This window comes from Oryctolagus cuniculus, chromosome 7 (genome assembly GCF_964237555.1).
Source record: "Oryctolagus cuniculus chromosome 7, mOryCun1.1, whole genome shotgun sequence".
NCBI lineage: Eukaryota > Metazoa > Chordata > Mammalia > Lagomorpha > Leporidae > Oryctolagus > Oryctolagus cuniculus.
Genome location: NC_091438.1, coordinates 96,719,996 through 96,738,714, shown reverse-complemented (window position 1 = coordinate 96,738,714; position 18,719 = coordinate 96,719,996). Strand labels below are relative to the sequence as shown.

At 36.5% G+C, this 18,719-nt stretch overlaps 1 protein-coding gene across 19 annotated transcripts in view; it reads right to left on the bottom strand.

The window, feature by feature from the left end:
* SLC44A5 (solute carrier family 44 member 5) overlaps positions 1–18,719 on the bottom strand; it is a 437,768-nt gene that overhangs the window by 15,823 nt on the left and 403,226 nt on the right. For all 19 annotated transcript variants that reach the window (XM_070078256.1, XM_070078247.1, XM_051857584.2 and 16 more), the window contains 6 exons: positions 8,991–9,122; positions 5,423–5,522; positions 2,390–2,482; positions 1,850–1,937; positions 1,082–1,344; positions 493–587 (listed from right to left, as the gene is read on the bottom strand). In XM_070078256.1, the coding sequence (XP_069934357.1) occupies positions 493–587; positions 1,082–1,344; positions 1,850–1,937; positions 2,390–2,482; positions 5,423–5,522; positions 8,991–9,122 (771 nt within the window). The remainder of the gene's footprint in view (positions 1–492; positions 588–1,081; positions 1,345–1,849; positions 1,938–2,389; positions 2,483–5,422; positions 5,523–8,990; positions 9,123–18,719) is intronic.

Sequence of the window (18,719 nt, the reverse complement as noted above, 5' to 3'; positions counted from 1 at the left end):
CTTTATTTTCCAGATTGCTTTGGCTATCTAAAGTGAATTCTAAGTAGATTTTATATGCTTGTAAATTATATATGTCATAAATGAAGACTTATGCCTTGAAACCCACATTGTATTTTAAGCCCAGCCTGACCTGAGCTTTAGAATAGGAACTGCTACCTGACATGTCCATCATGCTTCTCAACAGTAACTTCTCAGCTCTTGTGAAGACAGAGTTGTTAATCTGTTTTTAAAAATTCACTTCTACTGAGTTTCATATTTTAATAAATAAGATCATATACTTTGCCCCTCTTTCTTTCACTACTGCTTCTCCCCCGCCAGCTGAATCCTTCTGCAAGTCTCATTGGGGTTTCCTTCAAAACACATCCCAGACTTGACCACTTTCATCCCTCCTAGTCTAGGCCAAGTTACAGTCATCAGGCTAACCCTCCCCACTGCCCCAAGCTATTATTTTCATAGAAGTCAGGAAGTCTGAGATAAATTCTGGAACCTTACTTTTAAGATGCCTATCCATGTATTGTAGGACAATTCTAAACAACTGAATTAATGCAATAATTAAAGATCCAAATGCTAGGGATCCTGTGTGATATCTGTACAAAGATAAAATGAAAACACAAGTTAAAAGATCTTTATTATTAAGTAAAAGGATGCTAGCTGAAAATTTTTCACAGGCAAAAGGGAAATGCACAAGGAACGATAGGGCAGAGTTTTTGTGCTCTGCTCTCTTATTCAGATTGATAAAGCTCTCCATAGATGGTTTTAATCTACATACTATCTTGCTCTTTATCTACAAAAATAATACCAATAGTCTGTCCTCATAAAAGATGTTTGATAGAGCAGTCAAATTAATCCTTAATCTTTCATATGGCATCCTTCTCTATCTCTTTCCTATGGCATTAGAAAGATATTGGACTGGGTGGAGATTATGAAACTGTGGTTATAAAAAACAGACAAGACAATGGATTTCCATGAATCTTGAATTACACCTTCAGTTTCGCCTGAATTAACTAACTAGCTAAGACTGAGTTATAAGCACACTAAATACAACAGAGGAGAGGGATGGAGTGTGCAACATGAAGCTTACCGTATGGCTCGTCCAAATGCAGTAAAAAGTGGATGTGGTGGGATGTCATCAGGTTTATTCACAGTCCAGTAATAAGTAGCAAAGGCACCAGAAAGGGCACACTGACCCAATGCAATGACAAAATTTATAAGCCAGAGAAAGACAAATAGATTGTACACATGGAAGATAGAGATGTATTGATGGTACAGACTTTTTCCACCATAGAAAGCAAAGTTACACAAAGCCCCAGGGCAAACTTTCGGAACATCGGTTGTATTAAAAGTCTGCACTCAGAAAAAAAAAAAAAAACACATGAGAATATAATATTAAATACCATTCCAAGATAATACCTTCTTGCCCCTTTCCTCTTTTGTAGAGCCCATAAATGCATGTCCTATTTTTTTCTCTACTGGCTTCTGCTATTTATTTCTACCACATCTCTTCATATCCCTTTTTACTGAGCTTTGGAAAGTGCACTGTTTTCTCCAATAGGCTAATCACTCTGCTCCTACCATAATTTCTCATTTATTAGTGCTATTGTTGCCAATATCTTCCTCTTGAATATATGATACGATACAAAAGCTCAGTAAATAATTCTAGTACTTTATCTGCACTTTCCTCTACAGTTCTCAATGCTCTGCTGCTAACACTTGACCCACTCTCCCCTTCTGTAGATAGTGACCCCCATCAGTGTCTAGGATCTCTGCTTCAGAATGATTCCTACAACTGCAAGGTGAAATGTAGAATTCTGTATTGAAGTAAGGAGGTGAGAGAATTTCTTTTACTTACCTCTGGGTCACAGGTTTTATTTTCATGTATACATTGCCCCTGTGGGGTTACAACTCTGTATACAGGTATCCCCGACGTAGCCAAGAAACTGGATGAACTCTATTAAGAATAAACTATTTTTCTGATAGATTGAAAATAAATGGGCAAGAAAATAATGCAGACAGCTGAAAATTTACTGGTGAGTTTTACTTAAAAAAAACTTTGAATATTTTGATAATTCATACAATTTTCAGGTCTAGATTAACATAATGTGTGCCAGCTACATTGAGTGGGCCCTTAAAAAATAAAATATGTAGGAGCTTTGTAGACTATTGCTGAAGAGAAGTGTTGTATGTAACAAAACGAATCTGCCATGTGACCAATATGAAGGGAAATTTAGTCAGTAGACTGATACTTTTTAGGGCTTGAGAAAGAAAAATCCAGTTATTTCCTTAGAAAATCCCTCCTCTTCTCAGGGATAGAAGACACTGGGCAGAAACTTGTCATCCCAGAATAGAAATGTGGACCTGAAGTTTAAAGAGGTTAATTACTAAAGGATACACTGCAGTCACAGCCCAGTAGGAAATACAGATTGAGAGCAAAATGAAGGTTAGAACTGGATAAAGTAATGTACCAGGAATGCATCCAATGGCTCTGAAATAAAACAAATAGTTGAAATTCAAAATGCTATTTGAATCAGAGCTGTATTTTGTCAATTTAACTTTTGTCTGTTGGAACTAGAAATAATGCTCATGCTGAGTTAATACTAAGAACAGTGTTCGTAACACTGACCTTTTTGGTCCGATCATTCTGATCTATTCTTAATGTGTTTCAGATTTTTATTTATTCATCTTTAAAAATAAATTGAGACATTACTCCAGTGTTCTTATGTTTGATTCCTTCCTAAAGTCCCTGAAACTCTGTTCTTTTTGGTTATTTCTGTCTGATCCATAAGTATTTGATGCATTGTAATCATGCAATTTCTTCCTTTGTTTAGATTTTTGTCTTTTAAAAATATTTATTGATTTTAAAAGCAGTGGGTGACAAGTAGGGGGGATTCTTATATTCACTGGTTCACTTCCCAAATGTCTACCACAGCTGGGATTGGGCCAGGCTGAAGCTAGGAGCCAGAAACTCAATCTGGTCTTTTACATGGGTGGGCAGGAACTCATTCTGGCTTCCTACATGGGTAGCTGGACCCTAAGGACTGGAGCCATCACCTGTTTCCTCCCAGGTGCATTAGTAGGACATTGGATCAGAAGTGTGGAGTAGCTGGGATTTGAACAAATCACTTTGATATGGGATGCAGGCAGTTCCAAGTTGTTGCACCACAGTGCTCACCCCAGATTATTAGATTTTTAAAACTGGAAGGCTGCAATAGCTGGAGCTATGCCAACCTGAAGCTAGGCTCTAGGAGCTTCTTCCGAGTCTCCCACATGGGTGCAGGGGCCCAAGGACGTGGGCCATCCTCTACTGCTTTCCCAGGCCATAGCAGAGAGCTGGATCAAAAGTGGAGCAGCCAGGACTTGAACTGGCACCCATATGGGATGCCGGCACTGCAGGCGGTGGTTTACCCATTATGCCAAAGCACCGTTCCCTATCTTTGGATGAACACATTGAGTGATTGGGAACTTATTTTCACATCATGCAACTTATTCCATTTCCTTAATAAAGCATCAGAAAGTTCTCCCTTATCTGGCTGCTTATAACTTATATCCTCTAACTTCTGAGGAAGAGATAATTATTCTATCACCTTTTCCACATAGTAACCCTTCTTCTTCTTTTTTTTTTTTTTTACCTAGGATAATCATTTCTTTGATAATTTATCATAGGACATAATTTGTGAAATGCTCACCATCCTACTTGTTCAGTCTCTATTTTATTAAAAAATTATTTGAGAGATAATCACACACACACACACAGAAAGAGAAAAGGGGAGAGAGAGAGAGAGAGAGAGAAAGAGAGAGAGAGAGAGTTCCCATCTGCTGGTTCACTCCCCAAATGCACCTAATGACTGGGACTTTCTGTATCACACCTAGGAATACAGCGCAGGTCTCCCAGGTGGGTAGCAGGAACCCAGTTACTTGACCCATCACTACTGCCTCCCTGAGTCTGCATTAGCAGGAATTTGGAGTCAGGAGCTAGAACCAGGTCAAACCCAGGTAGTCCAAAGTGGGATGCTGGCATTTTAACTGGTGTCTTAACTGCAAGGCTAAATACTCATCCCCTAACTACTTCTCTTAAATGACTGTTTCAGTAAATGACACTGGGTTAGACACAATGCTGTTTGATATGCTAAGAAAAATGATGGAACTATTACCACTCCAAACGCATTGTATTTCTTAAATTTCTTTTGTATCTGTTACCTTCTTCACCTCACTGTTTCAGCAATGCTGTTCTTTCACTTCTGTGTACACTGACTTAAAGTGAATTATGGAATGTCCTTAGGTTTACTCTATATTCTCATGTCCATTTATTCTGAACTTTATTTTTCCCTGAGTAAACCATCAACCTGTCACAGTCCTATTGGCCATATAACACACACACACACACACATACACACATTTAGGGACATAACAAGTGGGGCAAGTCACAATGGACTGCACAATAATATACTATTTAAGAAATAAACCCAGTAAATCAGCAGTTTTCAGTGGCTAATGATAGGTTGTCAGTATTGTGGGGAAAAAAAGAGTTTAACAAACTGCTTGTTAACTATTTAAACCACTGGCTTCAGGTGGCCCTATTATTACAATAATCATATGGCAATTTTGTTAAAACAGTCCTTTAAAGACAATTAAAAATAATTTGGTTCTTGGCCTCAACAAGTTAGTTTTCATCATTCTAAGCAGAGAGTATGGTCTCTTTGCTTTCCAGTAATTTTTTCCTTGTTTCTTCCATGCATTATTCAAAAGTTTAGAGTATGTATTATCTTCAAGTGACCTTTGGGAATAGTTTGGAAACTATAGGTATTATTACCTCTTAGCCTGAATTTTATGAAAGAATGTTTATTTTGTAACGCATTAACAAAAATTGTTCTGGGTATAAAGCAATCTTGAATTATGAGCTGTAAACACAAAATGTGTAATCTGATGGTGCTAGCATGAATTGTCCTATTAGAAATATTTGTCACAAATAGAAATGGTAATAGTACATAATTAACTTTACAGAATTATAGTTATTTAAGGTTCTACAAATGATCATAACCATTAATATTAACATTAACATATTACCCACTATGAAAATAGCATAACATGTAATATTGCTTTTACCTAGTACTGTATCACTTATTTTCACATGTTATTTTCCAAACATACATTTAATGTTCAAAAATTCTAATACACTGATGACAGGTTTTATTCTTATTTTGCCCCAATGATAATCAAGGATTGGGATATTAAAGGATTGGTTAGCAGCGACCTTTCTAATAGTAAGTAGCAGAGTTTAAATCTGAACATGTCTTCTTGAAAGGACAATTGTTTTCTTTAACAAGTCTTCTTAAGGGAAAAATATTTCTCAGCCATCTATGTGATGGTGGTGACTGATTTAACTGATGGACGTCCATAATCCTAGTTTCTACAATAAGGGCTTTACCTGCTCCCTTCCTTCACCAAGATGATGGCAACGCGGATTTGTTTCCTGAGGAAGATCAGCATGAGGGTGATAGTCACTTCGGTGATGCATAGTAATACCACTTTGAAAATGAAAGAAGATACCCATTTTTGACACAAATCAGTTAAAAAAAAACCTTTCTCTTCAAACGTTAAGACTACACTTAATGATTATTCCTGTAATTCTGATACCTCATCATTTAAGCAGCACTATCTCTCCAAAACACAGATTTTTCAAATTCACTTTGCCAACCTCCAAGAACTGCAACTAAATCCAAATTAAAACCTTTAGTTAGAGCTTGAGCAAGTCAGCCAGACAGATTTCATTTTATCCACAAAAACACATCGCACCGCTTGTAGAAATTGGGAAACAGGCAGAGAAGGAAGGAAGAACTGCTTTTATTAGCTCTGTTGTAGATGCTTGTACTCTGTAGCTAAGTGAGTAAGAGAGTCCTACAAAAGAACCTGAGTTGTCCACCTTGCTCACCATGCCTCTGAATTGTCCTTGTTGACTGACATGGCAGACTCTTGACTGCCATAATTTTATCCTGTGACTCCACGTACCATGACCACTATGGATGGAACTAGGGTGTAAACCCAATCCAACTTGGCATAGCAGTCTTAGAATTAAAACTAAGGAAATCCACTTTAGTCTTAAATTGAAGTTTATCAACCTCTTGAATCAAGGGTTAGACAAACTTAACGAACTGCATCAAAACCACATATATATATCAAGTGAGTCTGCAAAGAAAGAATATAATGCATAAAGAAAAAGAAAGAAGAAGAAATCTTGGGTTCTTTTTTGCTTTTTGTTTTTGGGATCTAGGAAAATTTGAAAGCCCTGTTGCCTTCCTGTTTTTTTGAGTCTGATGAAACAGTCTTAATTCTTAAAATAAACACTCCCTGTTATATTCCTCGCCTGCTCCAATGTTTATTTCTCTTCAGCTAGCTTGAATTTGTTTTTTATACTTGAAGCCAAATAGTTTAAATTATTATATTTCTATAATTCTAAGACACACCTTTAACTTCCAATAAGTTTTTAGGAAAAGTAAATAAACTCTTCATTAAATGTTCAATAATTTTAGGATGTATCTTGATTTCAGAAATACTAAAGAGTGATAATGGGTGCATCTTAAAATCAAGGAAACATGGTACCACTAATGACACAACTTGAGCCTATAAAAGAAACGTAAATATCCATCCATGAGAATTCCTTCTAGACCTCCCAGTTACATAGTTATTCTGCTCATTTATGAACACTTTCAGGGACGGAGAGCTCACTATTTCCTTATATTGTTATACCACTAAGATTCTGACACTATATCAGACATCAAGTTAATATCTCCAAGTAAGTTGAAATCAGTTAATCTAGAAATGTGGCAGTATCTTAGTAGTATACTATCTCATTCTATATCTTCTTTTAGTTAAACTCAGTATACTAATTCCAGGTACATTTTATGATATTAAGACAGTAATTTGAGCTCAAAATTGTAGAGTGTACCCCTATTATGCTAAAATTATTATCTTCTTTGGATATACCTAAGAAAATCAAATACATAATAATCACTTTACATTCTAAAATTGCATTCTTAAAGAACACTGTATATTATATTTACACCTTCACAAAATTATATTTTCAAAATAATTACATTAGAGAGATTTTAATGTCTTTTGAAATTATATGTAGATTCCTCTTGGTATTTAAATATAAGCAAATAATAGAAACAAATCTGACACCTCAGAGAGCAGCTACAATAACTATACTTAAACAGGAGGAAGTGGAGCCTGGGGATTGAGACGTACCCAAGATCATGAAGTTAGTTAACTACAGAGACAGGAACAGAACCATCTCAAAACAATCTAGGATTCATAAAGTTATAATTGTTGTATTTATCACTCTACTTAGTTTAAGAGTTTCTGCCAATGAGTAGATTTTCACATTCATGCCTTTGTCTCTGGCACCTAGCATTTTGTCAAAACACAGAACAAGAAATCACTATCTGATAAGCGTGTTACGAAAATTGAGGCTCATTCGAGGAGAGATTGGTATTACAAGACTTGAAAATTCAAAAAAGCTTTTATTTTCCCTGAGTACACCTTTTAACTTTTCCAATGGCAGATTCTGATCATCTCAAAGATTTTTGTATGGATGCTTCTTAAGAGACCACAAAGGGTGATTACAGAACTTGAAACTAAGATCCACCCAAGAGATACTCTAAAACTAGAGGTGTGTTCTATTACATGATGGTGGAAACTTGTATCCTTTAGTAAGTAGATAGCTGAGGAGCTGTGGAATTACTCAAATCAGGAAAAGTGATGAAGATACAATTCCCAGGATGCCTGATTTTCATAGTTAAAAACGAAAAAGCTAGAAATGTGGATGGAACTAGGGTGTAAACCCAATCCAACTTGGCGTAGCAGTCTTAGAATTAAAACTAAGGAAATCCACTTTAGTCTTAAATTTTCTTCCACAAAATATTTTTAAAAATAATGTGAGAAAACTAGAGTGATCTAGAAGCAGGAAGCCAAAGACTAAGAGCTTGGCATGTTGATCTTGCACTGTTCAGAAAAAATGAATCTGGAAGGGACTCCTCTGAAAACATCTCCTAGAGCTGTGCAAGATTCTTTGCTAAAAAAGTTTTTTACTGGCAATATAGCTCTCCATGTGCTTTGGTCCCAGGAAAGTGGTGCTCAAGATGGAATATGTCAGTACTCTGGTCACAGGGAGAATGTTCTAATGGTGGAAACAATCAAAATGACACTCTGGTGACATAACATGAGCCCTGTCTTTTAAAGCCTGAGGATTCTTCAGCAAAATGGCAAAGTTTCCAGATTTATGAGGATGGGACCCAGTGTCTGGAATCATGAAACCACAGAATGATATTGCCTCAGATATGCCATGCCTGACTCTCTAATTTCAACAATATGAAGGTGATTTTTAAAAAAGCAACATGTAATTAGACAGTGTTTTTAAAATGTTGATTAAAAAGCATAAATTTCTGTGAAGTGCAAGGAATATTATAATAAAGTCATCCTAGGAATATAAGATCAAAGCCATCTCTGAAATCTCTTGCTTTAAGAATTTTTCAATATAACCCTTAACTAATTCAATAATCCAAGAAAACACTTCAAAAATGTAAATTTATTTTCAGTTACTTATTACTTACGAGTCCTATAATAACTAGTCTGTTCATGTTATGAAAACAGCCTCTAACATTTCTCTTTGTTTATATTAATGTAGTTTGAAAAACAAAGCATCTGTTTCATTTTAAACATCTTTCATAGATATAAAACTAATGTTTATAAATGTACAAAATTAAACCAGTTTAAGCTGAAGGCAAATGACTTGAGATCCTTATAAAGTAGTATTTTCTTAGATTATGCAGTGAATTCTCCTCAGTGATTTTCTTCATTTACTGTAGCTAATATTTACCTTTATTACATTACTGATAAATGTAATTACCAAGTTCTACCAACCCAGCTTTCCTTTAGACAAAACTATACTCTCTCATTATTACAATTCTTAAGAAAAAAAATTGAAGTCCACTCACTCAATATGAACCATGTTTGCTTCAAATGAAAATACATGTTTATATTAGTCTGGATCCCGATTTCATATATAGTTAATGTAGAACCTGGGTGTTCCTGAAGATTTCTGTATTCCTGGTAACAGTACCATATTCCTTGAAAAGAGTGAAAAAAATTAATATAAAATACAGTTTTCAAAAAAAGTAGAAGCTACATGTTTATAATGTATATCTAGATGAGATTGATCAGTGTAGTCATTTTTATAAAGACAAGATTCATATTTATACAGTAAATATTTTATTTGGCTCTAATGATCCAAATGACCCAAAATTGTATTGATATAAGTATTTCCAATATTTGTCTGTGTGACTTGATAACATCTGCCTTTAAATGTCCTTTTGACTAGAAACAACCTCAATGTACATCAATAGGAACTTGCTAAAGAAATTATGATACATTTGTTCAGTAGAAAGTTGTGTTGAAATGTGCCTAAAGGGAGATTTATACTCAATATCAATTTATTCAGTTATTTACTTATTATTTTAGTTCTATGAATTTTGAGGCTAATATAATAGATGCATACTAGTTTGGAATTATGTTTTTTTAGTGAATCAAATTATTTCTATCCTTAATGCTTTTTAATTCTAAAACCTATTTTTATGATATGGTTTCTATAGTTTGCTTCTGTTTAATTATTGCAAGTATATTTTTACCCTTTCCTTCACATTCAAGTGTTCTATTGCCTTATGTATTGTGTAACTTTTGTAAGTAATATGCAACTCCAACTATTGTGCTTATATTTTAATCTGAGCTAACAATTTCTGTACTCTAATTATTGAACATAATGCATGCATATTTAATATATTGATATATTTATACTAGGTTTTACCATTCTAATTTTGCTTTTCCTGTTCCACTTTTTGTTCACACATTGTTTCTTTTAATTCTTGTCTTCTAAAAATGGATCTGGATAAGATCCAAGATGGGTGAATAGTGAGAAGCCAAACTGACCTCAGTCACAGAGGGACATTAGAAAAAAAAAAAAAAGGATCATGTTCCCAGGGGACTGATTGAAAGCAATTTACAGTGGATAATGGACAGAACAGAACACAGACTCTTTGGAGTAACAAGGAGAGAGTCAGATACACTGCTTCCAGCTACTTCTGCATCTACATGACCAACTCTGTGTTGGGAAGTGTCACCTTCCCAGGGCAAGGTAAGAGGAGGCTGCCTCAGCTCTGGCCATTGGCAGCTTTGACTGAAGGAGAATTCCATGATCAACACTGGCTTCGAATCTGGCCTGGGAACCTGGTGGGGTGTTTGAGTGACTACTTTGCTTCATGAAGAGAGACCACATTGCTCCCTCACCTACCAAAGTGCCAGACTTAATCTGCTGAGGTGGAGCTGCCCCTGAACTATGACCTGATCTACTGCTGGAGGCTATTAAAATAGCTGGCAGGATAGAGAGTGGATCCCCTGCACTCTGTGACTGTGGGAATTCTCAGCACAGGCCAAGGAGTGGGAGGGTTGTGTGTTGTGTATGGGTTCCTGTGTACCCACTTGGTATGACTATGGAGACAGAGATCCCTAATTCCTGGAGATGGATTTCATGGAGGGGTCAGGAGATACACTACAGGGTGAGTCAGTGCTCTGTGCCTGTGTGCATGCCTCAGGGGTGGTGTGCACTGGTATCATGAGCTCACTCTAGGCTTGAATCAGCTGATTCATCCTGGAACGCAAAAAGGCTTGGATTGTGAACATACTATCCAGCTCCAACATCCCTTCCTCCTACTGACTAAAACCAGAGGTGGTCTACCACACCCAAAATGGGCGTCACTTTTGACTCTTGTCCCACCCACAAATTGTGAAAAGAGCACCATGGCCTTATCCAGCACACACCCCTGGAACTAATCCCCACCAAGCCCCAGAGACACATTGTCAGGGTATAAAGCCTTCAGTCAAAAAACAAAAACAAAAACAAAAACAAACAAAAAACAAAAAACAAAGGAAGGTTGAATGTTTCTTCAAAGGGGACACAATAATTCATTAATATTGGACTGTGAAGAAGGGGAGATCGATGAAATGCCTGAAAAAGAATTCAAAATAGTGATTGTAAGGTTATTCAAAAACCCAGAGAAACTGTTAAATGAAATTACCAAGCCAATATATGACATGGATGAAAAATTCAGCAAAGAGATAGAGATATTGAACAAAACCAAACAAATATTAGAAGTGAAGTATTCAATAAGTTAAGTAAAAACTACAATGGACAACCTTAACAACAGAATTGGTGAGGCAGAAGAAAGAGTATCCAATCTAGAAGACAGGTCTTTTGAAACATCTCAGTCAGACAAAACAAAAAAATAAAAGAGGAAGAAAAATTAGGAAGACTTAAAGTAGTTTTGGGATCCATGGAAATGATCAAAGGACCAAATAAAGAGTCGGGACTGGCGCTGTGGAGTAGCGTGTAAAACCGCCACTTGCAGTGCTGGCATCACAGATAAGTACCTGTTTGAGACCTGACTGCTCCATTCTGACCCAGCTCTCTACTATGGCCTGGGAAAGCAGTGGAAGATGGCCCAATTACTTGGGCCCCAGCACACATGTGGGAGACCTGGAGGAAGCTCCTAGCTCCTGGCTTTGGATCAGCTCAGCTCAGGCTATTGCAACCATTTGGGGAGTGGACCAGTGGATGGAAGATCTCTCTTGCTCGCTCACTCTCTGCTTCTGCCTCTGCCTCTCTGTAACTCTGCCTTTCAAATACATATGTAAATCTTTAAAAAAAAGTCTAAACAGTACCTGAAGGTATAAAAAAAGTCTTAGAAAACCTATTCAGTGATAATAGTAAAAAAATTCCCCAATATGGAGAAAGATATGGACCTCCAAAGACTGGAAGCATATAGGATTCCCAGTAGGCATGATCAGAACAGATCCTTACCATGACATTATATTTAATCTTTCAAAAGTAAAACATAAGGAGAATATCCTAAAATTTACAAAAGATAAATGCCAGATCATCTTTAAAGGAACTACTTTCAAGTTGACAGTGTTCTCAAAAGAAAACCTAGAAGATCAGCAACAAATAGTGAAACAGTTCAAGTTCTAAAAGAACAAAATTGCCAATCTAGTTAAGAGTCAACAAAGCTCTCATTCGTAAAGGAACATGGATGCAAAAATCCTCAACAAAATAATCGAATCCAACATCACATCAAAAATATCATCAACCCAGATGAAGTGGGATTTATCCCAGGGATACAGGGATAGTTCAATACATGCAAAGCAATAAATGCTATATGTAACATTAACAAAATGAAGGATAAAAACCATATGATTATCTCAATCGGTGAAGAGAAGAGCATTTGTTAAAATACAACACATTTTCGATATAAAATCCTTAAATCGTGTATAGAAAGAACATACCTCAAAACAATCAAGGTGATATATGACGAAACCAATACCAGTATTATATTGAATGGGACAAAGCTAGAAGCATTTCTACAAAGATCCAGAACTAGACCAAGATGTCCACTCTTACCACTATTATTCAATATAGTTCTGGAAGTTTTAGCCAGAGTTATTAGGCAAGAAAAGAAATCAAAGGGATACAAATTAGAAAGGAGGTGTTAAATTATCCCTGTTTTCAGATGATATGATGTTTTATATATGGGGAACCAAAAAACTCTACTAAGAGACTATTAAAACTCATAAGATAATTTGGCTAAGTTGCTGGATATAAAATCAATCCACAATACACAAAATCTTACAGCAACAATACTCTGGCTGAGAAAGAACTTATAAAATCAGTCCCAATCACAATAGCTATAAAAAGATATAAATATATTGGGATAAATTTAGCCAAGGATGTGAAAGACCTCTACAATGAAAATTACAAAACATTAATGAAAGAAATAGAAGATACGGAAAAATTGAACAACCTACCATGTTCATGGTTTGGAAGAATTAATATCATCAAAATGTCCATACTATCCAAAGCAATTTACAGATTCAATGTGATTCCAATCAAAATACCCGGGACATTATTCACAGATCTAGAAAAAAAATCCTAACATTCATATGGAAACACAAGAGATCTCAAATATTCAAAGCAATCTTAAGCAATAAAAACAAAGCTGGAGGCATCACAACACCACATTTCAAGACATACTACAGGGTAGTTACAATCAAAACAGCCTGGTACTGGCACAAAAAATATACATGTAGACCAATGGAACATAATAAAACTCCGGAAATTGTTACACAAATCTAGAACCAATTAATTTTTTTAAATACAAGCTAATATCATTCCTTAGAGAAAGGACAATATCTTCAACAAATGGTGTTGGGAAAATTGGATCTTAGCATGCAAAAGAAGGAATCAAGACCTCTACCTTACAATTAACAATGGATCAAAAATCTAAACCTGAGACCTGAAACCACTGTATGGCTAGACAAAAACAGAGAGGAAACATGGCAGAACATCAGCATAGGCAAAGACTTCTTGGATAAGACTCCAGAGGCAGAGGCAATGAAAGCAAAAATAGACAAATGGGATTACATAAGCCAGAAACTTCTGCACAGCAAAGGAAACACTCAACAAAGTTAAGAATGGGAGAAAATATTTGCAAACTATGCATTGGATAAATATTAATATCCAGAATATATAAGGAACTCAAGACACTCAACAAAAGTCAATCTAGTAAAGAAATGGGCAAATGACATAAACAAGAATTTTCACAGGATAAAATAAAACTGGCCAACAGACAGATGAAAAAATGCTCAAGATCACTAGCTATCAGGAATTGCAAATAAAAACCACAATGAGGTATTATCTCATCCCAGTTAGAATCATCCAAAAATCAAAAAAATCACAAATGCTGGCAAGGATGTGGAGAAAAAGGTACACTACTACACTCTTGTTGGGAATGCAAACTGGTACAACTATTGTGAATGACCAATGGAACATTGGTATGGAGATTCCTGAGAAGAACATATGGAGATTCCCGAGAAAACTAAAATAAATCTACCATATGACTAAACTACTCAACTCCTGTGAATATATCCAAAAGAAAGGAAATCAGCATATGAAAGAGTTATCTGTACCCCTATGTTTATAGCAGCTCAGTTCACAATAGCTAAGATATGGAAGCAACATAGATGTCCATCAGTTGTGACTAGATAAAGAAAATGTGTTATATACATAATGGAATATTACTCAGCCATAAAAATAATGAAATCTTGTCTTTAGTAACAAAATGGATATAATTGGAGAATATTATGCTAAGCGAAATAAGCCGGACTGAAAAAGATAAATATCGCATTTTTTTTCTTATTTGTGGTAGTTAACGTATTTAGAGAGTATAAAAAGAGGGGGATGCTCTTGGTCTGGGAGAGTTGAAGGGAAATGGGGAGTGACTGCTCATGGATATGATGTTTTTTCAGGTAGATGATGAAAATGTTGTAAAATTGATTATAATGGTGGCTGCATGACTATGTGACTACACTAAAAATTATTTAATTTATACTTTCAGTGAGTGAATTATAAGATACATGAATCAGATCTCAATAAAGCTGTCATAAAAAAACAAAGATGGATCTATTTACTTATTTTCCATTTTTTCTTCTGGACTAGTTTGGAACTTATGTACTTTATTTTTATAATAGATTGCCCTTGAAAATTCACTGTATATATTTTTTAAAATTTTTATTTTATTTTATTTTGACAGGCAGAGTGGACAGTGAGAGAGAGAGACAGAGAGAAAGGTCTTCCTTTGCTGTTGGTTCACCCTCCAATGGTCGCCACGACCGGCGCGCTGCAGCAGGCGCACCGTGCTGATCCAATGGCAGGAGCCAGGTACTTCTCCTGGTCTCCCATGGGGTGCAGGGCCCAAGCACCTGGGCCATCCTCCACTGCACTCCCTGGCCACAGCAGAGAGCTGGCCTGGAAGAGGGGCAACCGGGACAGAATCTGGTGCCCCGACCGGGACTAGAACCTGGTGTGCCGGTGCCGCAAGGCAGAGGATTAGCCTATTGAGCCATGGTGCCGGCCAAAATTCACTGTATATTCTTAATAATCAAGTTTAAAATGAGTATCTTAAGAAAGAAATATAAGGACCTTGGGTCACTCAATAATCACCCTACTCTGGATTTTAGTTATGTATATTTCCACCTAAATTTGGACATTATTATTTTATACAGGCAAAGTTTGCTTAGCTTTACCTACATGTTTATCATTTCATTTTCTTTGCTTACTATCCTCTCTTGTATCTCATATTTTTCTGTGGAATCATTTTTCCTCTCTCTTTCACAGATGCATTCAATTCATCAGCAAATACAGCTGGTAAAAACCCTTCTTGATATGAACTTTCCTTTTTTAGCATATGGATTACTGCAATATCCTCTTCACTGGCCTCATGGCTTCTGATCTTGCCTTACTACAGTCTGTTCTCAACACAGACACTAGAACAATCATCACATCACATTTCTTCTGTGCTCAAAACCAGACAATGCCTCCCCAATTCCCTCAGAGTAAAAGGCAAGGTCTTACAGCAATCTGTAAGGCTCTGACCCTCCACCAGCTTTATGATCTCATATACTATTCTCTCTTATACTCAGTGCACCCATTTGGACAGCTTCCTTAAAATCTTTGCTTTAGGTGTTACTACTTTCTGAAAATTTTCCATCATCTGCTGACTGAGTAACCATTGCTTCCTTCAAGTGTTTTCTCAGATCTCTTTGCATTAAGATTAATAATGCTGCATTTTTTTTGCTTCTCTCTCTAGCACGGTACTCTCAGTCTCCTTTATCTGCTCTGCTTTTTCTTTTTTCCATGATAATCATTGTTTTTTAGTATATAACTTACTTAGGCCATAAACATCTAAAAGTAAAAACCTTTGCCTGTCCTGTTTGTTTACTGTTATATGTCAAGAGTCTAGAATAGTGTCTCTATGCAATAGTTGATTAATATTTGTTGAAAGAATAAACAAATGCATGAATACACATTAATTTCCATTCCTTCACTCTCCTTGTTTATACCAAGATCCATCGTTAGTCAACAACAAATCTGACTATATGACTAATATATATCAGGCCTTACTCAACCTGTTCTCATTCTGAACTACATAATCATATTTTTGTTCACTTGTCACATTCTGCCTTATTTTGAGTAATTATTTCAGAGTCATATTTCAGTTCATTACATTTGTATTTTGCCACTTAGTTTATTAATTTAATTTTAATCTACCAATTGTTTAGTTTGAAACGTTCTATTTGGTTCATCTTCTATCTTTAATTCTTTAAACATTTTATATAGTGCTACTTCATGTTCTATATTTATGAATTCCCATATCTGACTCTACTGGACACTTCCGTCTGATGTTTATAGTTTCTATTGATTTTCACATATGGCAGTTTTCTTGTATGTTTGGTAATCTCTCTTTGTTGATTTTAATCTGTGGAAACCTGTTAATATAGATTGAGAAGTGCTTCATCTAGTGAAAACTTACATTTGTTTCTGCTGGAGGCCAATTGGTACTACCAAGCAAGGGTCATTTTAGACATTTTCAGGAATCCAGACTTAGTCCGGGGGTTGCAGGTTTGATTCCCTGCTTTAGTGTTTATTCAGACCTGAGTCTCCTGACTCCAGCACTGGCATGGGCCACCCAGACTTTCATACGTGCTTCCTGCTCATTTCCCCAATTTGATTTTACCCCATGGGCTTAAATTTTGCTTTCTTTTGGATTATTTTATTTATTTTCTATAAGCTAATAAAAACAATATATTATATAAAACAATACAGTATTAATCTTTATGCCGTTATTTCTTTTTAAGTGGCCCTTCCAGCTATTTAATTCCCTCATATTGATGGATGTGAAAATGTAGGCAGTATGTTTCAATTTCTTTTTCTTTTTCTCTCTTATTCCTAGTTTTTTGTTGTTGTTCTTTTTAAGTTATGATAATGGACTTATGCTCTTTTTCCTCAATAATAGTATGGCCTAACAACAAGAACAGTTACAATAACAAATAGTGGAACATTTACCTTACACTAGGAAATTTCTAATACTTTATATAAACTATTTGATTTAATACAGTTCCAATTCTATAGCTGAAGAAACCAAGAATTAGACTATGTACGTTTTAGAGGATCACACAGTCAATATGTGATGAATCTAGGATTGTGTCCTTTTCATACTCCAAATCCATGCTCATAACCACCACATTATAAGCATTTCCTGTGGACCTCTTAACATGTTCTAATCAGTGAAAACTGATACATGGTTGTACATGGGCTCCTGCCCACAAATAATATTGTCTTTTCTTTGCTCACTATGTCACTTCTTGGCCCTAGTAAATGGGCTGCTGTCAGTACAACATGATTGGTTTCCCCATAATGCGTAGAAGGCAGTTGTCCAAGAATGTAATAGAAGGAAGTCACATGCGGTTTTATTTACTTACACTGCACTTCCCAACCTAATGGGACATTTCCTCACCCAATAAATAGCATCCAATAAACACCACTAATTGCTGGCTTAACACCACCTGGGGAGTCAATAAGAGCCAAATTGGTTGTTTATTTTGCACTTTTTATACATTGACCATCTTTCTCCCTTTTTCCATTGTAAAAGTTGTACCACAGCCAGTTTCAGAATTTTTTTTTCATTGCTTAAGGTAAATCAATAAAGGCATTAGCAGACTTCACTATCCTTTCCTTCTTTAATTTTTTAAAATTTATTTATTTATTTATTTATTTAAAGGCAGAATTAGAGAGAGAGATATCTTCTATCCATCAGTTTGCTCCCAAAATGGTTGCAAGTGCTGAAGCAGGGCTGATCTGAAGCCAGGAGCCAGGAGCTTCTTCCAGGTCTCCCACATGGGTGCAGGGGTTCAAGCATTTGGGCCATCTTATGCTGCTTTCCCAGGCACATTAGTAGGGAGCTAGAACAGATGTGGAGAAGCTGGGACTTGAGCCAATGTCCATATAGGATGCTGGTGCCACAGGTGGTAGCGTTACTTGCTTTGCCACAGCAATGGGCCCCTAACCCTTTCCTTCTTGATAAGAATAAAAGAGTGATTGAGTGACAAGCCCAGGCTGTCTACTGACAAAGGGTAGGGGTTATTTTTGGTGTTGTTGTTGTTGACAGGCAGAGTCAGACAGTGAGAGAGGGAGACAGAGAGAAAGGTCTTCCTTCCATTGGTTCACCTCCCAAATGGCTACCACAGCCAGCACGCTGCGCCAATCTGAAGCCATGAGCCAGGTGCCTCCTCCTGGTCTCCCATGCAGGTGCAGGGCCCAAGCACTTGGGCCATCCTCCACTGCCTTCCCAGGCCACAGCAGAGAGCTGGACTGGAAGAGGAGCAACCGGGACAGAATCCGGCTCCCCAACCGGAACTAGAACCCGGAGTACCGGTGCCACAGGCAGAGGATTAGCCTAGTGAGCCGCAGTGCTGGCCAGGTAGGGGTTATTTTGAATTCTAAGCTGTTAATGTTTAAACAAAATGAATTTTGTGTAAAACTAGTTTTTTTTTTTTTTTTTTTTAACCTTTCATTGGAGTCTCTGACTAAGGGACCATCATTCTTGTGACCCACCTCTAATATGTTACCTGGCTGGGCTCGGGAGGAATGGTTAGCAGCTACACAGCAGGGTCAGGTAAGGGTTACCCTAGGAGATCTGAGTGATTTACTTGATACTCACTGAAGGTAATGAGGAGGATAATAACAATCTAATACACATTCTGCTTACTGTGTCCAGAGACCC